General features: G+C 38.0%; 4 protein-coding genes across 5 annotated transcripts in view; all 4 read right to left on the minus strand.

Moving 5' to 3' along the window:
- The window catches only part of LOC133134008 (ependymin-like), a 3,776-nt gene extending 3,254 nt beyond the window's left edge, over positions 1 to 522 (minus strand). Inside the window, exon 1 of one of the 2 annotated variants that reach the window (XM_061250356.1) lies at positions 397 to 522. In XM_061250356.1, coding sequence (XP_061106340.1) covers positions 397 to 472 — 76 coding nt within the window. In that variant the 5' untranslated portion in view covers positions 473 to 522. Of the gene's footprint in view, positions 1 to 150; positions 196 to 396 lie in introns of those variants that run through there. The other variant, XM_061250358.1, reaches the window with a different exon arrangement.
- Positions 523 to 1,248: 726 nt separating this feature from the next.
- Positions 1,249 to 6,958, minus strand: LOC133133076 (ependymin-like). Its single transcript, XM_061249050.1, has 6 exons — positions 6,776 to 6,958; positions 6,448 to 6,482; positions 5,995 to 6,129; positions 5,120 to 5,306; positions 3,538 to 3,625; positions 1,249 to 3,376 (listed from the first exon to the last, which is right to left on the minus strand). The coding sequence occupies exons 1-6, from the start codon at positions 6,849 to 6,851 to the stop codon at positions 3,247 to 3,249; spliced, it is 651 nt and encodes a 216-aa protein (XP_061105034.1). The 5' UTR covers positions 6,852 to 6,958; the 3' UTR covers positions 1,249 to 3,246.
- A 1,041-nt stretch (positions 6,959 to 7,999) lies between these two features.
- LOC133132768 (ependymin-like) lies at positions 8,000 to 13,918 on the minus strand. Its single transcript, XM_061248471.1, has 6 exons — positions 13,680 to 13,918; positions 13,399 to 13,433; positions 13,010 to 13,144; positions 10,929 to 11,115; positions 10,220 to 10,307; positions 8,000 to 9,686 (listed from the first exon to the last, which is right to left on the minus strand). The coding sequence occupies exons 1-6, from the start codon at positions 13,753 to 13,755 to the stop codon at positions 9,560 to 9,562; spliced, it is 648 nt and encodes a 215-aa protein (XP_061104455.1). The 5' UTR covers positions 13,756 to 13,918; the 3' UTR covers positions 8,000 to 9,559.
- A 537-nt stretch (positions 13,919 to 14,455) lies between these two features.
- Positions 14,456 to 19,395, minus strand: LOC133133131 (ependymin-like). The gene is made up of 6 exons (XM_061249154.1): positions 19,173 to 19,395; positions 18,841 to 18,875; positions 18,437 to 18,571; positions 18,004 to 18,190; positions 16,385 to 16,472; positions 14,456 to 15,383 (listed from the first exon to the last, which is right to left on the minus strand). Exons 1-6 carry the CDS (start codon positions 19,246 to 19,248, stop codon positions 15,239 to 15,241), a joined length of 666 nt encoding a protein of 221 aa, XP_061105138.1. The 5' UTR covers positions 19,249 to 19,395; the 3' UTR covers positions 14,456 to 15,238.
- Between the last annotated feature and the right edge of the window lie 3,052 nt (positions 19,396 to 22,447).

Here is a 22,447-nt window from a genome sequence, read left to right on the forward strand (position 1 = left end):
ATGATGAAGATCATTCATAACAAGAGGAATAGTTTAGAGAATATAAATAACTTAGATAAATCACATTTTCCCAGTATTCATAATCACAGAATTAAAGAAATGAATAGTGGTAATACTTAATTATACTGTTAAATATTCAACATCACTTACTATAAAACTGGTATAATGTTGATACAAATTAATTTGTTAAAAGTAACTCAAGACAATAATGTAATATTGAGTCCAGCAACGCTACAGACTTTAGTAAACAATTTCTATTTTCCACCCTCTCTCCAGGATGGATTGTCTTCCGTTTAGTCTAATCAACTGTATGTCGCTCTCTCTCTCTCTCTCTCTCTCTCTCTCTCTCTCTCTCTCTCTCTCTCTCTCTCTCTCTCTCTCTCTCCATTTTCTTACTGCAAGGATGAGGCTTTTGAGCGACGGCAGTGACAGCCAAGACAAGACAGACAGAGAGCAATATCAGGAGATGCATGTTGCCTGAAATACAGAAGCAGACTTCCGATCCTTCGGGAGTAGCTGTGCTCTCTTCTATAGCAGACCCGTGTTTTTGACGGCGTTTTAAATATCAGACGGAGAGGAAGAGGCGGAGCGAGAGGCCACACTCTGGCTCTGAAAGGCCCCCACTGGTATTTCATTCGACAGATAACGGGCGCTCACCGAATTAATGGTGCAGAGGTGTTACTACGATATCATATTTGGGTGCGCATTTCGATTATTTGGGCGGGCAAACATGTTGCTTTTCCTAAATAGGGTATGTATGTACTCTATGTTTTTGGTGTTGGTGGTGTCATGTACTGTATGTTTTATTGCTGCTGTTGTCTCGGCCAGGTCTCTGTTGTAAAAGAGATCTCGCATCCCAATGGGACTTCCTGGTGAAACAAGGGTGTCCGTGAAAAAAAAAAAAAAAAAACATAATGAAACTGTTAAATTTAGATTTAGATTTTATGATGATTTTATGATGAGCATTTGTATGATGAACTAGAGACGAAAACGTATTATTATTGATGAGTTCTCAATGTTACAGAGATCCCTGGTGCCAGCTTCTTCATATTTGGCCCTGATACCTTTTAAAACCATTTTGGCAAGGGTTTCAATTATTTCGTTTTGAATGACATCTGATGTGTATTTAGTGTTTTCAGGGATGAATTTAGCCATTTCTGCAAGTTTGGGAAAATACAAGTAATTCTCATATGCCTGCAGACATAAAGCATGCATCTAAAAAGCAAAAAAACAAAAAAAACAAAACAATGCTGTTATATAGTTTTTTTATTGTGTGTATTTGAATATTTCACATTAGTACAGAATTGTAAAAAAAATTAAAAATACATATGCAGCTATATCATGAACAAGGCAGTTCACATCACATATGGTAGCATTTCACACGTCTTGATAAATTGGCTGGTCAATTTAATTCAACCAAGGTAGGTGGGGAAAAATGTTTACCTCCAATAATATTTTTGCTTTTCAGTCACATGCCCTCTACCCTGATTGAGCTGAGATTGTGCACATGGTCATAGAACTGTTTAGCCAATCGAGTCCAGGGCCGCGTTTCCCGATAACGGTGTCTCTTAGCGTTTTACGAACACTCGAAAGGTATACCTTACTAAAGCTGTTTACTTTTCTCGGCGTGTTCCCCAAACTATCCCTTAGGAGGTTGCTTAAGGGATAGCTTCTACATGCGACGTTACTAGGCCCATCAACCTTTCTAAGATCGATTATTCACTCCATGCAGCGACTGCTTGATGACTGCGTTATGAGAGAAAGTAGTGTTCTTTATTAATAAAACACTGCAGGATTACTTAAAAATGATGCATTTATCACAACTGGTGGGAACTTATTAATAGAATTAAAAATAGAATTAAAAAAAAAATATATATATATATACTCTGTTTCACCAAATTATACATACGGTCTGTGATATCAGATTCTGGTATCACACCTCCAGCTACGCCACCTAGCATTATGCCTTCTTTGGCATGCAATTTTTTATTTACATTATTTTCATATCTTTGTCAGGTGCCTTAAATGACTTTGCAATCACGGTTCATTTGCCAGAAGCGCCATCACATGACCTGTGTAATTCACTGTTTTCTCTGATTAGCTGACCTTCAAAAAAGCGCACCAACAAGCAAAACACACCAACATGAAAAGAACATAAGCTATGGCCAAAAAAAAAGCAAACGAAATTGAAATATTGACCGAAGACGTGGCGCTGAATAAAGAAACATTATTTTCCAGTTTTAGGACGACGGTGTCCAATAAAACAAATAAATAACTATGGTTATACATCGCTCCAGAACACAGAGGGAGTGGGAAATCGCCAGTTTATAAATATCATTTAAAAGGCTATTGGGCAACATGTTCAATAAAGTGCAACATCCATCCTTCGTAATGTAGAATTTTATTATTTACACGAAAACAGTCCCATGAATGTGGTATTTTAGTAATAGTATTAGCCAACTGCAATGGTAGAATTATTAGTGTCCATATTGCTTAACAGATTGACATGTCGCTAACTAAGAGCAACAGCTGATATCAGAGACTTGCCAGTGGTGGCCACTAGCTGACAACATCGCTAAGGTATAGCTAAGAGTGGTCCAGACCAACCTTACGAAAGTAGGACGTACAGAAGGTATACTTAACTAAGAACGTTTTGGGAAACACACTGAGATGTTAAGGTAGAGCTTAAGGTATAACTTAGGAACGACAAAGCGTTAAGAAGGCTTCGGGAAACGCAGCCCAGATTGCAAGTACTGATTGCATAGTTTTGTTCTGAAACATTATGTTAAAATTTTCCTGTAGTTTACCTGATTTAAAACATTGGCAATGGAAACTAATATGTAAGTTAAATAGGTAAAAAGTGTACGTGGATAATGTGGTGTTACTAAATGCTTGTAATGTAATGTAATATCATCAATGTAAGGGCACTACCAGCAATTTTATCAAAGAAGACATTTCAGGTATTTAACTCCTCTTTTTCTGTACAGTAACCATGGGAATTGTTTCAGAATTCACCCCTTCAGCATAATTAAAGCATACAGGTTTATACCCAAAACACCAAATTAGTCATCCCTCAAGCTTCACATGTTCTGAGTTGTGTAATATTCACGAGACTAGATTAAACAAAATCAATATAATAATGACATTCTCTGCTAGATCAACTGTAAAAAGAAGCACACATTCAGTATACTAACTGTGAATAAATTCACAGGCATTTAACTGAGACTATTTCATTTTCTCCCATTGTTAATTATTTTTAAGGGCTTCAAAGAAGTCAGTCACCACCAGTTCATTGTCCACTGGTTTTGTTGTGTCACAGAAATCAGGAGGAATGAAGTCCTGGGGGTCGTCAATCCCGATCAGAATGTCAAAGAAACTGGGGACAAACAGATATGATCAGACTTGTATGCCATCTACAGAATCAGAGTTACACACTGTGATGTGCTACTCAAGACAAAACAAATAACAGAGTAAAACTTTACAATAAGGTTCCATGAATTGGCATTAACGAATGTAGTTTACTGTCCAGTGACTCACCTTGATAAAATCCATCCGGTCTCATCGGTGGTGTAAAGGCTTGAGAGGGGGAGGCACCCAAACTCCGTGAACGTTGTGTAGAACTTTGCTAGAGGGAGAGACACAGTGTGAATTTGACCTCTGCATCATACGCACATTATACTGTCTATTTCACAGTTCTTTTTTCTGAAAACAGTTCAATTTCATAGGTCCTCAAGCCAGAGTTTGCATTGTTATTTACATACTGTCATTTACACATCTCACCTGGGGCCTGATCTACAAAGCAGAATCACTGAGTTATCAAGATAATAACATAGCCCAGATTCCATCCAAATCTACATACATACATACATTATCCTAACCCGCTTATCCTGAACAGGGTCGCAGGGGGGCTGGAGCCTATCCTAGCATACATTGGCCGAAAGGCAGGAATACACCCTGGACAGGTTGCCAGTCCATCGCAGGGCACACATACCATTCACTCACACATTCACACACTCATACCTATGGGCAATTTAGACTCCCAAATCAGCCTAACCTGCATGTCTTTGGACTGTGGGAGGAAACCAGAGTACCCAGAGGAAACCCACGCAAACACAGGGAGAACATGCAAACTCCACACAGAGAGGCCCCGGCCGACGGGGATTCAAACCCAGGACCTCCTTGCTGTGAGGCGGCAGTGCTACCCACTGCACCATCCGTGCCACCTTCCATCCAAATGTAGAATATGGAAAATGACTTCTTCCAGGTTTTACGTTGCTCAGTTATCTGGGTAACTCAGGAATACTGCTTTGTGGAACAGGCCCCTGGTCCCTTGAGTCCAGTTTGATCTCCACAACAAATTCACATCAGACATGCATTTTCCCCTTATACCAGCAAAGGCAGCATGATGCAGGGCAGTTATCCATAGATCAAAATGACAGACACCCTAAAAGTACTATTAAAATGTAAGTAATATTAAAATGTCAATATCCTATCAAATTTCCCAATGAACTCTTGTGTCAAAAATGTCAGTTAGAACCTGAACCTTCTGAAGGGGGTACTAAACAATTCCCTCGGTTTTGAAGTGTCTCTCTAGAAGAAGACTGATCGATATTCAAGCCAGTGCGTTGAGTACATTGTAAACACACATCACCTGGTACCTTGAGTTTAGATTGTTTGCTGAATCTAATGTGAGCAGCTCTTCAGGATGCTGTTCACCCCAACATTAACTGATGACTTTCAGGCACATTGACCTCTTTATAAGGTAGACCTGTGCACCAACTTGATAATACAAATATCTAATCAGCCAATCATGTGGTAGCAACTAAATTACTAAAAGCATGCAGACATGGTGAAGGGTCAGCTGTTCAGACCAAATGTCAGACTGGAGAAGAAATGTGATCTAAGTGAAATTAACTGTAGAATGATTGTTGGTGTCAGAGTGGTTTGAGAATCTTGCAAACTGCTGATCTTCTGGGATTTTCACACATGACAGTCTCCAGAATAAAAGTGCTCACTGAGTGTATATTTTGGAGAAAATGCACAATATACAGAACAGTGTCTGTGGGAAATATAAAGATGACACAGAGACATTCCCCTCCATATTTATAATCTCCTTTACCTTTCTGTTCAGGAATTTCTCCCATCCAGTTATTGACCAGCAGCCCCTGTCCAGGACCAGAGGAGCTCCCAAGGATGATCTGGGACTGGAGCGTGGCATCCTGGGGGATTTCTATTGGCTGAAAGGGCATGTCCATGGGCTTCTTTGTGCAGGTTTGGTTTTTGTAGGAGATTTGATACACCACACCCTGTAAGGAGAATGGAAAAGAAAAAAGCTAAACATTTAAATGTTCCATGCATTAAATTTTACACTCACTAAGCACTTTATTCGGAACATTTTTACTTTATTACACCTGCTTATTAATGCGATTATCTAATCAGCCAATTGTGAGGCAGCAGTGCAATGCATGCAATTAGGTAGATATGGGTCAGGAGCATCGGTTACACATCATCATCATATCAACCATCTTGCCACCCCATCAAAAGAAAAAAAAGATTTATTGACTGAATTAAACATTTTTAACAAATGGCCATTTGCCATAATAAATTAAATAAAGAAATTAGCAGCCTACAACTAAAAATAAAATAAAGCAACTACCAGGATTACCAGGCCTAGTTTACAGTTTAAAACTGCCGTCTTGCTTCATATTGCCGAAAAAGGCCTCCGCTAACCCAAAGAGGCAGATAAACGCTAATTCCTATCTATAATATAATACAATATTTAGCCTATATATAAAATTTGGGAAAGCACATGTAACATGTAACACATCAAATGAAAATGACAAATGAAAAAATATTTTTTTAAATGGGAGAAAAATTAATATTTTGATTAAATGTGGGGAAAAAGGCATGCTAAAATAATAGCATTTATGTCACATTTGGCACCTCATATCTTTGAATGTTCTAACTACTATCTACTATCTATCATCTGCTTACCTCTCTGAAGAGCATCAGCAAGTCTTCATAGAAGGAGTGGTTGTGCTCCACCCCTTGTGCCCTAAGCCTTATCCTCTTTCCCAGAGCATCATAGGTAAATCTTTCATACACAAACATCTCCCCCTTGGGATAAATCTGAGAGAGTGAGAGGTAGAGAGGGAGAGAAAGAGAGAGAGATTGATAGATAGTGTTTGAGAGAGAGATTGTTGGTGAATAGTTTATTTTAATTTACTCTATACCATACACAAATTCAAATAGTTATATTGTTTTATTGTTGATTAAGCTCAAGATTTGTGAAATGACAGCATTTTTCCATTGGTTCAGAATTGAATGATTTTTTTCCTGCATTAAGGGAAAAGAAATGTGTTGTGGCAGCTGAAATTAGATTTATTACAGCCAAAGAAGGCTGGCTCTATGTTAATTATTAATCTGATATACCAACCAAACACTCACCAAGCTGAGACGTCCAACCATTAAAGGTGGAGATTCTAAAAGTTGTGCATCAGAAGCGTTTTGATAGAAGATGATGAAGATCATTCAGAACAAAAGAAACAGTTTAGATTATATATATAACTTTGATAAATCACATTTTTCCAGTACGTACAATCACTGAATTAAATAAATAGTCAACATCACTTCTTTTAAAACTGAAGTCATACTGATACAAATGAATTTGTTAGAATAAATAATGTGAATAATTTAATATTGAGTCCAGCAACCCAACAGACTTTAGTAAACAATCTGTTTTCCACCCTCTCTCTCTCTCTCTCTCTTTTCTTACTGCAAGGATGAGGCTTTTGAGCCACGACAGTCGCAGCCAAGACAAAACAGACAGAGAGCGATATCGGGACATGCATGTTGCCTGAAATAATGGCAACTTTCGATCCTTCTGGAGTAGCTGTGCTCTTGGAGCTAGCAGAGCCGTGATTCTGACGCCGTTTTAAATATCAGAGCACTAAGCCACTTCCTCATACGCCCACTTTCTCATACCGTACGCTACATGTTTTACGCAGCATTATCGCAACCGATAGCAACCAACAGCCAATATCTGTCACGCGGTGTGCTCTCTCTTAAGGAGGACTGAACTCGATTTAACTCGAGCTTGTGAATGTAAAGAAGGCACAGATGAATCAATGAATGCACATTTTGTGTCTTTTGTGGTCCTGTGACACTAATTAATTAATTAAAATGAAAAAGCTTTGCCTTTATTTTGGCTACAAGCATGGAGGATAAATTGCCGGGGCTTGAAGCGGTTCCTCTGAGTTTTGGCACACAAGATGGGGGAGAGACGAAACGTGCCCTGGAGCTGGATACTGGAACAGAGCTGGTCATGTGATCACAACAATGACAACGAAGAAAAAAAAACTATTGCGCTGCTGTCAAGACTGTGAACTATAGGAACTGTATCATAATAAACAATAATACAGTTACAATGAAAGTGTGACGAGTTATCAAATGTATTTTGGGGAAAAAACTTTTTTGAAACGCCATGAATATGACAAATGACTTAATTTCAAAGTTAACTATTAAAATAATGTTTTTATTTTTAGTTCAATTCAATTCAATTTTATTTGCCACAAACAAACAAACAAACAAACAGAAACCTCCCCAATGGGAAGATATATGTACAGAAACCTGGTTATACAGGGCAGGCCTGTACTCCACTGGCTGACCAAGTGAAAACTCTTTACATGTTATTTCCTGGGAAGGAGCAAAATTGTGGTATCAATTCCTACTGCAAATATATGAATGTTTTATGGAGCTACAGTATAATACATCAGTAACACTTATGATATGAATAATTGTTCAAATTATATACTTTGAACAAACAATGCTAAACAAAGTAAAGAAAAATATATGTAACTCCCACATGCCTATAGACATAATGCATGTTGGCCAAGTGTGCCTTAATCAGAGCCAAACTCAACAAAGCAAATCCATCCTTGTTATGCATAGCTTCATGCATCTAAAAAGCACACAAAACATTTAACAATAATTATAGGAATTATGTTATTTATAGTTTTTTATTATATGCAATATGCAAATACATACATCTGCCAAATGACAAAAATGTAAACGTAAATGTATTTCACATAAACACATAAGTGTACAAAATAATATACAGGTATATAATGAACAAGGCAGTTTATGACCTCCAAAAATAATTTAACCACGGCAAAGTTTCACATGTTCTTTCATGAAGTACTATAGGAACATTTGTTTAGATAGCCCACACAAAAGATACCTATAGCTTCACTGTTTAGTTCTTTTAAAATACTTTACTATAGCAGGAAAAAATACTTGAAACATGTTTCAATATGGTCCTTATTGTGGTTCTAAATAAAGGGAGAGAGTAGAATCTCTTCACAGTTAGCACAAGAGCACTGTATGTGGACCAAAATTAATTATTTTTTCATTGCTTTTATAAAAAACCAGTCCAATTTGAAAATCACTGACAGAAAATAGTGTGTCTACTGTAATGCCACTGGTTGTTAGTGTTTTTTAGATCATTGTTCTACGATTGACAGCAAAAATTGTCGTGCTGGTGCTTTTCCTTTGAGACATGTTTGCAGTGGTTGGTAGTTTTGATGCATTTTCAGAATTAAATGAACTGCCAAGCAGCATGCTGGTGCAGAGTTGTATGAAGAGTTTTAAAAAAGTGAATTTTTAGCAATTGTAAAAAACTATAATCATAGCAACAAAATTATAGGTAAAAAGTGGGGGGGAAATCCTGAACTGCAGTGAAATACACTCCTCTACCACCTCTAAGACAAGAAATGAGAAACAAGGCCACCTCTTTGCTGTACTCGTCATTCCGCCATTCCGTTGCCCACCTCCACCTCCTCTTCCTCCTCCTCTCACTGCTTGATCTCTATTCTAACATGGACCATCTGACTGCTCCATGTTGTCGCTATGTTGTTGCAGTGGATACACATCCTTACTCCAGCTTTTATGTAAAATCAATCATCAGTCATTTGACCACCAGCTCAAACGTGCATGTCAATAAAGGTTGAAAACCCTTGTGAAAAAGGATGGTGATGCAATATTACATTGAATGATAATGTGGTAAAATTGATCCTGATCCAAATTAATTGGTGTCAATCAATTAATTTATCCTAAAACATTCCTGATCTAAACATGGAATGTTGTTACAAGTAATCTGTTTCCATAAAACTATACCTTATGTCAGTTATTTATCATTTTAAGTAGTTGGATACATTGGTATTTAGATGCATTGTAATGAATGAAAAGACAGTATTTTCAAATGTAATGTGTGTATTTCATTTTGAAATGCTAATACTTTGAACGTTGTTGTGTCATTGTGATTTGGTTCAGTGAAAAAAATATTTTTTATTTATGTATATCGTATCCAAGCAATTGAAAAAAGTGTCTACAGTTTTGAAAAATGATCTCAAGATTCTGAAATGTGTCAAAGTGATTGTAAAAACTGTAACAGTGATCAGTGTAAACGAGACACATATTCAGTACAGTATACTGACTGTGAATCAATTGTTGGAAAAATGCACAGGCATTTCAACTGAGATCATTAAGTTTTCTCCTATTGTTAATTCTTTTTAAGGGCTTCAAAGAAGTCAGTCACCACCAGTTCATTGTCCACTCGTCTTGTTTCGCAGAAATCAGGAGGAATGAAGTCCTGGGGGTCCTCAATCCCGATCACAATGTCAAAGAAACTGGGGACAAACAGATACGATCAGACTTGTAAGCCATCTACAGAATCAGTCACACACTGCGATTTGCTACTCAAGAACGAGTAACATGGTAAAACTTTACAATAAGGTTCCATGAATTGGCATGAACTAATGTAGTTGTTAACTAACTACTACTGAGAAGTTCATCTCTACAGCTGTTAATTTGTACATCATTAATTCCTCTTAACCACTACATTAGTTACTGCCAATTCCTTTTGGAATGAAGAAGTCAGTTAAGGTATTTGCTGATGGTTAACTAATTATAAGTTCATCCTGTGGTTTGCTTGTGTATAAATATCATGTAACAAATACGTTGTAATTCTGACATTTTTGTTTTTGTATTCAGATAGGTGCAGAATGACAAAAGTTTTGACGAATAACATACAACGTCTCCAAATTGTCATAGAATTTATATTGCTAAGTTTCCATTCCTTCGCAACTAAACTTGGCCACACATGCAGGTAGGTCTTGTGTAATGTAATGTAGCAGGTGCACTTTTGCTGTTATCGACTCACCTTAATAAAATCAAGCCGGCCTCGTGACTGGTGTAAAGGGTCGAGACAGGGATGCACCCAAACTCCGTGAACATCATGTAGTACTTTACTAGAGGGAGAGACACAGTGTGAGTTTGATCTCTGCATCATATTCACATTATACTGTATATTTCAAAGATTTTCTAAAACAACAGTTCAATTTGTAGGTCCTCAAGCCCGAGTACATATATCAAAATGACAGACACCCTGAAAGTACTCTGAATGTTAAAATATTAAAATATCAATATCCTATTAAAAAAATGTCAGTTAGAACATGTGAGTGCTGTTGACCCCTACATTAACTGATGGCTTTTAGGGGCCTTGACCACTTCATAAGGTAGACCAGTACACCAACTTGTTAATACAAATATCTAATCAGCAGTCATATTGCAGCACCTAAATGCGTAAAATCATGCAGACATGGTCAAAAGGTTCAGCTGTTTTTCAGACCAAATGTCAGAATGGAGAAGAAATGTGATCTAAGTGAAATTGACTGTAGAATGATTGTTGGTGTCAGAGTGGTCTGAGAATCTTGCAAACTGCTGATCTCCTGGGATGTTCACAGTCTCTAGAATAAAAGTGCTCACTGAGTGTATATTTTGGATAAAATGCACAATATACAGAACAGAGTCTGTGGGAAATATGAAGATGACACAGAGACATTCCCCTCCATATTTATAATCTCCTTTACCTTTCTGTCCAGGAAATTCTCCCATCCAGTTATTGACCAGCAGCCCCTGTCCAGGACCAGAGGAGCTCCCAAGGATGATCTGGGACTGGAGCGTGGCATCCTGGGGGATTTCTATTGGCTGAAAGGGCATGTCCATGGGCTTCTTTGTGCAGGTTTGGTTTTTGTAGGAGATTTGATACACCACACCCTGTGAGGAGAATGGGAGAGAAAAAAGCGAAATCTTTTGATGTTCCGTACATTTAGTAAATATGCAATACATTTAGCCAAAAGTTTTATACATTCAATTATACACTCACCGAGCACTTTAATAGGAACACTTACTTTATCACACCTACTTATTCATGAGATTATCTAATCAGCCAGTTGTGTGAAAGAGTGGAATGCATACGATCAGGTAGATACAGGTCAGTTGTCAGGTTTGTGGGACAGAGGAACCAAGAGCAGACTCGGGGAGAAGGTGAAAAAAAGCAGGCTTTAATGAACACAGGGCAGATCCAAAACACAATCCAGAAACAGGCTATGGTCAAAAATCCAGGCAGACGGGAACGCAGAAGAGTGGTCAGATAACAGGCAGAGTTCAAGAACAGGAAGGCAGTCGACACAGACAAAGGCACACAAAAAACATAATCCAAAAACAAAAAGTCCAAAGCCAGATAGAGATCAAAAACAAGAAATCCAAAATCAGATAAGATAAGACAGAATCACAGGAATGAAGGCAAGGGGTACAAAAGGCTAGAACTGGGGAGAGGAGAATATAGGGTGGTCTAACAAATAGACATCAGGTGAGACACATGAAAGGTAATAATACAATAACAAGGGAGGAACGAAGACGGAGGACTGGATTCACAGACACATGTAATACAAACGGCTCTGGATTAGGGAGTAGGCAATTGCACAGACTTAATGGATGTAGTGATAGAAGAGAACAGGTGCGAACACTACGCGGAATTAAAGCAGACAATCAGAGATAGAACAGGGAGGTGGAGCTACAGAGCAGTGCAGAAATAGGGAGAATGTTCATTTGTTAGTTACGTGATTAGACGATAAATACCCAAAACTAATGAATGTTAGTTAGTTCGTTAGACAAACATATTAGTTTGTTAATATAATTAGTACTGTAAAAAATCTTATGTTAGTCAGGATTAGTAGATATACAGGGAAGTGACTTGAGCTCAGAACTACATAAAGACGCAGACATCACAGGGGAAGACGAGTGCAATGAATAATGAATGTAAACGGAAAACAGACATGAATATGAAAAATAATAAAGTTACAAAAACACAGAACCTGACATCAGGAGCTTCAGTTATACACATCATATATCATATCAACCATCCCGCCACCCCATCAGTGGCAAAAAAAAGAAGAAAAAAGATATATTGACCAAATTAAACCTTTTTAACAAATGGCCATTTGCCATAATTCATTAAATACAGAAATTAGCAGTCTACAACTAAAATTAAAATAAAGCAACTGCCAGGATTACCAGGCCTAGTCTACAGTTTAAAACTGCTGTCTTGCTTCATATTGCCGAAAAAGGCCTCCGCTAACCCAAATAGACACTAATTCCAACACCGGCTCGAATATTCATACAAATGCACCTGCATGTTTTGCTTTGCATCTAGGAGCATATAACCACATTTAATAACACTACTTTCATAGCATGAGGGTGTGTTACTTGGAGGTTGCCAAAAATAAATAAAAACACGCAACAGGTGATCGGCATAATACAGCAACATCTGTACTCCGAGACTGTCGGATATCACATTCATTTTTGCCATTGTGTTTTCAAGTACATTATTGGCATTTGGCAAGTAGAATGTTAATCCAATGTGCTGGAGTAATGTAAACTCACCGTGTTCCGAACACCAAGTTAGCTCACCATGTTCCAAACAGTGAAACTTTCATGTGAATAAATAAGACATTACTTCCAGATCAGCTTTGGATTTTGTGTAAATGAGAAAAAGGAATATTTTGATTAAATGTGGGAAAAAGTCATGCTAAAATTATAGCATTTATGTCACATTTTGCAACCTAAATCTTTTGATAGTTCAGCAACTATCTATCTAACATCTGCTTACCTCTCGAAAGAGCATCAGCACATCTTCGTAGAACGATTGGTTGTGCTCCACCCCTTGTGCCCTAAGCCTTATTCTCTTTCCCAGAGCATCATAGGTAACTCTTTCATACACAAGCGCCTCCCTCTTTGGGTATATCTGAGAGTGAGAGAGAGAGAGAGAGAGAGAGAGAGAGAGAGAGAGAGAGAGCAATATGTTGGTGAATACTTTGTTAATTTACTCTATACCATATAAAAATTCAAATTGTTCCATTGTTTTTTGTTGATTAAGCTCAAGATTTCTGACATGACAGCATACAGTGTAATCATTGCCTCAGAATTGAATCATTTTTACAGCCAAAGAAGCCTGCAATTATGTTAATCATTAATCTTATATACCAACCAAACACTTACCACACTGGCACGTCCGACCATTAAAGGTGGAGATTCTAAAAGTTGTTATGGAATATGATGAAGATCATTCAGAACAAAATAAACAGTTTAGACAATATAAATAACTTAGATAAATCACATTTTCCCAGTATACACAATCACTGAATTAAATAAATGAATAGTGGTAATACTTAATTATACTGTTAAATATTCAACATCACTTATTATAAAACTGATGTCATATTGACACAAATTAATATGTTAGCATGACTAGTCAGAATAATTTAATATTGAGTTCTTACCGCAAGGATGTGGCTTTTGACCTACGGCAGTCGCAGCCAAGACAAGGCAGACAGAGAACGGAATCAGAAGATGCATGTTGCCTGAAATAACGGCAAATTTCGAGCAGCTGTGCTCTAGGTGCTAGCAGTGCCGTGATTCTGTCGCAGTTTAAAATATCAGAGCACTAAGCCACTTCCTGATACGCGCCTTATAACCAGCTCACTGTATCAGACCGTACGCTACACGTTTTACGCAGCGCTATCGAAACTGATAACAACCAACAGCCAATATCTGTCACGCGGTGCGCTCTCTTAAAGAGGACTGAACTCGATTTAACTCGACCTTGTGAATGCAAAAAATTCCATTGGTCCTGTGACATAACAACCATTTTTTAATTAAAATGCTTTGCCTTTATGTTGACTAAAGGCATGGAGGATAAATTGCCGGGGCTTGAAGCGGTTCCTCTCAGTTTTGGCTCACAAGATGGGGTAGAGAAGAAAGCTGGATGCTGGAACAGAGCTGGTCATGTGATCACAACAATGACAACGAAGAAAAAAACTATTACGCTGCTGTCAAGACTGTGAACTGTAGGAACTGTATCATAATAAACAGTAATACAATTTGATCCAATGAAAGTGTATCAATTATCAAATGTATTTTGGGGATTCCCATATGCCTGTAGACACATATGCATGTTGGCCAAGTGTGCCTTCATCAGAGCCTAACTCTATAAAATCCATGATTGTTATTCATAGCTTCATGCATCTAAAAAGCACACACAAAAATGTAACAATAATTATATGCATGATGTTATTATTGTTTTTTTTATTGTATGTATTTGCATATATCACATTTTCACATAATTGTAAAAAAAAAACAAACATGCAGCTATATCATCAACAAGTCAGTGCACATCACGTATGAGAGTATTTCACATGTTTTGATAAAATGAAAAAAGGCTATGATAATTTAGCTTTTCAGCCACTACCCAGATCGAGGTGAGATTGCACACATGGTCATAGAAGTGTTTAGCCAATAGAGTCCAGATTGCAAGTACTGATTGCATACTTTTGTTCTGAAACATTTTCTTACAATTCCCTTGTAGTTTACCTGGTTTAAAACATTGGCAATAGAAACTAATATGTAAATGAAATAGGTAAAAGTGTAATGGGATAATGTGGTGTTACTAAATGCTTGTAATGTAATCTAATATCATCAATGTAAGGGCACCACCAGCGATTTTTATCAAAGAAGACATTTCAGATATTTAACTTCTCTTTTTTTGAACAGTGATCATGGGAAATGTTTCAAAATTCACCCCTCCTTCAGCGTAATTAAGGCATACAGGTTCATACCCAAAAGCATCAAATTAGTCATCCCTCAAGCTAAGTTTCACATGTTCTGAGTTTTCTGATATTCATAAGACAGCAGAAATGAAGTGTTTTATCATTATTATTAACAGTGATTGGTCATCTCCAACATTTTCCTCTAGATTAAAAAAAAAATCAAGAAATAATTACATTCTCTTCTAGATCAACCGTAAAAAGAACCACATTTTCAGTACAGTATACTGACTGAATCAATTGTTGGAAAATGAATTCTTCTTAAGGGCTTCAAAGAAGTCAGTCACCACCTGCTCATTGTCCACTGGTTTTGTTGTGTCACAGAAATCAGGAGGAATGAAGTCCTGGGGGTCTTCAATCCCGACCAGAATGTCAAAGAAACTGGAAACAAACAGACATGATCAGTATGCCATCTACAGAATCTGAATCACACACTGAGCTCATTTGCTACTCAAAACAACAAATAACATGGTAAAACTTTACAATAAGGTTCCATGAATTGGCATCTGTACAGCTCTGTTAATTAATTTACTACTACATTAGTTATTGCCAATTCCCTTTGGAATTAAAAAGTCAGTTAAGGTATTTGCTGATGGTTAATCCTTTTTTTACATGCACATTTTAATTTAAAGTGCTTTCCTCCTTGAGAGAGAGAGGAAGGTAGATATCAGATCACATGGTGTCTTTGTTCAGTGCTAACTTTCAGTTCTACCAAGCTGCATGAAGTTGGGAGTTTCAGCCACTCTTGAAGAGCAAATGAAGTAAAATACCTGATTGATATAAGCCTTCATCAGGGCAATGCAGATCAAATGCTTAAACTTGGTTTAAGGACTGTATCTGCATTGCATAGTATAAAACCAAAACATGTTTTTATACCCTTGCCCTGATCTATGAGAGAGCTGCTTGGTCTTCATGTCTTGGTTTTTGTTCTGACATCCAGTGTGAATTGTGGGACCTTATATACAGAGATGTGTGCCCTTCTAAACTATGTCCAATCAATTCCATTTACCACAGGTGGACTCCAATCAAATTCTAGAAACATCTCAAGCATTATAAAAGCAAACAGGATGCACCTGACTACAATTTAAACTCTTATAGCAAAGGGTTTGAATTCCTAGGTAAATAAGAGTTTTTAGGATTTTTAATTTGCTGAAGTGTCTGGCAAAAAAAGGCAATTTTATCCATTTAAATTAAATCTACAACACAATTAAGTGTGCAAAACATGATGGGGTTCTGAAGCCACTGTAATTCTGACATTTTTGTTTTTTCTTTCAGATGGTTGCAGAATGACATAATTTATGATGAATAATATACTCCCAAAAGTACAGGTAGGTCTTGTGTAATGTAATGTAGCAGGTGCACTTTTGCTGTCTGTGACTCACCTTGAAATCAACCAGCCGTCCTTGTCACTGATGTAAAGGGTCGAGACGGGGATGCACCCAAACTCTGTGAACGTTGTGCTGAACTTTACTAGAGGGAGAGACACAATGTGAGTTTGATATCTGCATCATCTGCACATTATACTGTATATTTCACAGTTTTTTTTTTCTAAAGGAACAGTTAAATTTGATGGGTCCTCAAGCCAGAGTTTGTGCTGTCAGGTACATAGATCAAAATGACAGACAGCCCTGCAAGTACTCTGAATGTACATATATTTAAAAAATCTATGTCCAATCAAATTTCCCTTTTAAACTCTTTTGTGGCAAAAATGTCAGTTCTTCTGTCAAAATTCTGAAGGGGGTACTCTTCCTTTGGACTAAACAGGATCAATTCCCTGGTTTTGAAGTGCCTCTCTAAAAGAACAGCTTAGGTCAAACTGATCAATATTCAAGCTCGTGTGATGAGTACATTGTAAACACACCTCACCTGGTACTTTGAGTTTAGATTGTTTGCTGAATCTAAGGCGAGCAGCTCTCCAGGATGAGGGCTACATTTACTGATGGCTTTCAGGGGCTTTACATATGTACAGCTTTCAGACAGACGCAGTCCTGGTTCTCGCTTTGATTCTGTTCTGGAGTCTCAGAACCTTGGTGCCTTCTTGCAAACCAGCCCGCGTCCATACCAGTTTAAGCAGAACCAAAGTTCCACCGCCCTCCATCATCAACAGAGGGCATTGCTCAATGCACAAGGCAGGCGGAATATGACACGCTCACTGATGACGTCACAGTTCACCAGGAAAAACAAACTATTTTTTGGTTCTAGCTGAGAACCAACTTTTCCGAACCAATTTATTTTTGGTCTGAACACGCCGGCCGGGTTCAAAATTAGGTTCGGGAACCAGAACCGGGCGGGGCCTTGCTGGTGTGAAAGGCCTATCAGTGACCACTTTACAAGGTACACCAACTTCTTAATGCAAATATCTAATCAGCCAATTATGTGGCAGCAACTATATGTGTAAAAGCATGCAGGCATGGTCAAGAGGTTCAGCTGTTTTTCAGACCAAATGTCAGAGTGGGGAAGAAATGTAATCTGACTTTAACCGTGGAATGATTGTTGGTGTCAGACAGGGTGGTTTGAGTAACTCATAAATCGCTGATTTCCTGGAATTTTCACTCATAACAGTCTCTAGAGATTGCAGATAAAGGTATGAGAAACAAAAAACATCCTGTGAGCAGCAGCTTTGAGACAGAAACGCCTTGTTATTGAGAGAGGTCAGAGGAGAGAGGCCAGACTGGTTGAAGCAGACAGGAAGGTGACAATAATGCAAATAACCACACATTATAACAGTGGTATGCAGAAGAGCAGAACACAACATGTCAAGCCCCTAAGTTGATAGGGTACAGCAGCACAAGACTTAATAAGTCTCAAAAAGAAGTAATAAATACAGGTAAAGCGCTCACTGAGTGTTTATTGTGGATAAAATACACAGCAGACAGAACATTGTCTGAGGGAAATATAAAGATGACACAAAGACAAACGGTGAAAAAAGACGAACCCTGTTCCCCCCTCCCCTCCCCTCCCCTCCCCTCCCCCTTTCCTCCATATTTATAATCTCCTTTACCTTTCTGTTCAGGAATTTCTCCCATCCAGTTATTGACCAGCAGCCCCAGTCCAGGACCAGAGGAGCTCCCAAGGATGATCTGGGCTTGGAACGTGGCATTCTGGGGGATTTCTATTGGCTGAAAGGGCACTTTGAAGGGCTTCTTTGTGCAGGTTTTGTTTCTGTAGCTTATTTGATACACCACACTCTGTGAGAAGAATGGGAGAGAAAAAAAATGTTTATCACATTTAACTAATGATTTAGCTGAATGCTTCATACATTAAATACATATTTAATACATATAACTAAACTTTTTATACATGTAATTAAATAATTAGCTACATGTTTCATACATTTAATTAAATGGTTGTACATTTAGCTGAATGTTAAACACCACGGAATAATACAATCTTTGAATGTTCTAACTACTATCTACTATCTATCATCTGTTTACCTCTCGGAAGAGCATCAGCACGTCTTCATAGAAGGAGTGGTTGTGCTCCACCCCTTGCATCCTGACCCTTATTCTCTTTCCCAGAGCATCATAGGTAAATCTTTCAGACACATATGTCTCCCCCTTGGGGTAAATCTGAGAGAGAGAAAGAGAGAGAGAGAGAGAGAGAGAGAGAGAGAGAGAGAGAGAGAGAGAGAGAGAGAGAGAGAGAGAGAGAGCAATATGTTGGTGAATAGTATGTTAATTTACTCTATACAATATAAAAATTCTAATTGTTCCATTGTTTCCATTTCTGACATACCAGCATACAGTGTAATCATTGCCTCAGAATTGAATCATTTTTACAGCCAAAGAAGCCTGCAATTACGTTAATCATTAATCTTATATACCAACCAAACACTTACCACACTGGCACGTCCGACCATTAAAGGAGGAGATTCTAAAAGTTGTGCATCAGAAGTGTTTTGATAGAAGATGATGAAGATCATTCATAACAAAAGGAATAGTTTAGACAATATAAATAACTTTTTCCAGTATACACAAACACTGAATAAAATAAATGAAGAGTCGTAATACTTGATTATACTGTTAAATATTCAACATAACTTCTGATAAAACTCATGTCATACTGATTCAAATTAATTTGATAGAATAACAAATCAGAATAATTAAATATTGAGTCCAGCAACCCAACAGACTTTACTGAACAATCTCTATTTTCTCTCCATTTTCTTACGGCAAGGATGAGGCTTTTGAGCCACGGCAGTCACAGCCAAGAGAAGACAGACAGAGAGCGATATCAGGAGATGCATGTTGCCTGAAATACAAAAGCAGACTTTCGATCCTTCTGGAGTAGCTGCGCTCTCTGCTCTAGCAGAGCTGTGGTTCTGACGCTGTTTTAAATATCAGAGCACTCAGCCACTTCCTCATTCTCACCTTAGAATCAGCCCACCATCTCATACGCACCACGCTTTACCTTTCACACAGCGCTGTAGCAACAAAGACATCATGTGATCGGACATCTACCTCCCTCTCTCTCTTAAGGAGGACTGCACATGAAATTTAAATGTGCATGTGAAAGAGGAAAAACAAACAGATTGATTCACACATGAATGTTCAGAATTCATGAACACTTTTACAATAAGGTTCATTACTTGGCATTAACTATTGATGTTAACACAAATTAATGATGTATATAGTCAGTTAACAACTGAATTAGTTCATGCCAATTATTGGAACCTTATTGTAAAGTGTGACCAAAAAAAAGGGGGGGGGGGGCATTTGAACACAAGCCGGTGAACCAAGCTGCTCATGTGATCAGGTTGCAATATCGCTGTCCCTGGTCACATGACTGACAACGGCAAAACATAAGGCTGTGCATTTTAAACTGTGATTGTAATACTGTGATGATAATGGTGATGATGACAGAGCTTATGTGTGTGTGTGGGTGTGTATGTATGTAAGTGTGGGTGTATGAGTTTGTGGGTACGTGAGTGTGTGCATGTGTTTGTGTGAATGTGTGTGTTTGTGTGTGTGTGTGTGTGTGCGTTTGTGAACGATTCCTTCCTTTTGAACCAATCCTTTTGGTGAACGAAAGGAACTGACTCACTTCCAATGCTGGATTCGTTCCTTTAGTTCATCTCTCAGTAAATAAAGTTAGCCGTTAGCAGCCAATGACAGCACTGAACCGCTTGAGCGGGGCGTGCTCTCTGAGCCTCTCCCATCGGGGGTGACCGAAACAGTCCATGAAATGAATACAATGTGGCAAGGACCGAATCCGTGAAGGAACTGCAATCAGTAAGTCGGAGTTGGACCCAGTCAGGGCAGGAACTGGAACTGGAACTGGTGAACGAATCTGTGAAGGAACTGGAACTGGACATGCTGTCATGTGGATCCGGAAGAGACTACCTTGTCACTACAGCTCTCCCCATAATGTCTTCATATTACAATGACGACTTGCCTGAGACTAAGTATAAGCATAAGTAAAGTAAAAGCAGTAAAAGCAGTATAAGTAAAAGCAACTGGTTTACACTAGCTGCTTAGCCCAGCACTTACATCTGAGAAAACGCTTGGCCTATAGCCTACTGCCAATGATTTGACACACCTTAAATTGATAAATACAAATATAGCCTCGATGGCACATAGGCTAAATGTATTAATGGACATTTTTAATTTGGAGATGTTCCTTCTGATCTGAAAAATTTACCATTAAAGGCATTTTTAGGCTGTTTGAAGTGACCAATTAAATATTATCATTATTCAGTCTGGGATATTGTGATGAGTATTAGCTGGTTTGGGATGCCCATCCACCACAGGGCTCTGGCATACATTTTGATACATAGGCTATGTAACTCTTGAAGCTTTGCTTTGCATACCTGCAGTAGGCCTATTTGCCATTCTGTTACACTATGGCACTATTGAATTATGTTTATAATGTATGCCTATTGCTCTTTGGATATTTTTGTTTTGCACTATTGTTATTCATTTTGTTGATTGCACTTCACTGTTAACTTTTTCTTGTTGGTATTTTTAAAATTTGCACGATAATATTTCCCAATTCTATTATTTCTTGTTTGCATTTTATTTCAATAAAATAAAACAAAAACATTTGTCTCACCACCTCAATCACAACAAATATTCAGAAATGTAAATGGCATGAAAAAATGATCAACTTCTGTATAGGCTATTCAATTAACGGGATACCCTGTGAGTACTTTAAAAAGCCATTTCTTCTCATTTTGCAGTACCTTTAACTGAAGCCTTACACATTTCTAATGGAACATAGCAGAGGCTGGATTTGAAGGGCACGTGTAATATCTAGACAATGAAAAGTTTTTTTTAAAATTATATACATAATGTAGCTGCATAAAAATGTACGGAAATCCAAAATTGTATTATACTGTTCTTAGTGTACTTTTATTTTACAAAATATTCCATCTCAGCAAGGGGGAAATAACATAATACACAATTCATTCTGCCTAGAAAAAAAATCATGTTTTACAGCTGATCGTGCTGTCCTTGGAGAGAGGGATTTGTCGAGGACCCGGCCCTAGGCCCCCCTGATGAGAGATTGACGGGGGATGGGTTAGAAAGGAATGCATTGTTAACCCCTCGCACACGCCATCGAGGTGGTAGTAAGAACGCCCGTAAGAAGAAAAATATGTGGTTCAGAGAATGAGCAGCCATACTTGTCAGTAGAGGAGTCTGAAGTCGGGGGACTTAGATTTAGGGTTTTAAGGAGCAAGGTTAAAGTTCTGACTGAGAATACCCCAACCCTACAGGGGAGGGGCACAATGCCTGGCTAAAGAAAAACAAAAATAAGGAAAACGGAAGGGATGTCAATACCGAAAGAAAATTAATGATTAATGGCGAATGATTTACACTCAGCTATTGGCTGGATGTCCTTTGTAGATCCCTTAAGGCGCCGCGGAGAGGGGCACCTGAAGAGTGTGTTGGGATGGTGGCAGGCTTTAACGTCTGGCTTGCATGAGATCAAAGTTTGGAGGAAGTCAAGGAGAGATTATGAAACTGACACAGACACCAGTGATGAATAGGTTCATTAAAAACAACATAAGGGCTAGTGTTTTTCCACTCGTATATTAAGATGGTGGAAATTCCCAAACCAGAGGGGCCCATGAAATAAAATATTGGGGACAGTTCTTTTGAGGTATGAGAAAATGACAATTGGAAAAACAGAAATAATTAATATGATCATTAAAAAACAGGTTATATGAAAGATAAATGTCTTCCCGCTTGACATAATGGGGGAATTTCTTATCAAAAAAGGTACACTTTTGTATGCAAAAAAGATATATAAGGAATAAGCTTTTAGACCTTAGAGCAGGATCCCAGAATTTGGCTTCAGAAGATATCTACGAGCTGGTGAAGAAAGAGCCACGCAGAACAATTATAACCAAGCTGGAGTGGTAATTATAATCTATATTACTTGTAGAAGTAGGAAAAGTAACATATTATAAGTTTACTTTCATATATCTTTTATTTCTCATTAGG

The sequence above is a fragment of the Conger conger genome, chromosome 7, assembly GCF_963514075.1.
Source record: "Conger conger chromosome 7, fConCon1.1, whole genome shotgun sequence".
NCBI classification, from domain to species: domain Eukaryota; kingdom Metazoa; phylum Chordata; class Actinopteri; order Anguilliformes; family Congridae; genus Conger; species Conger conger.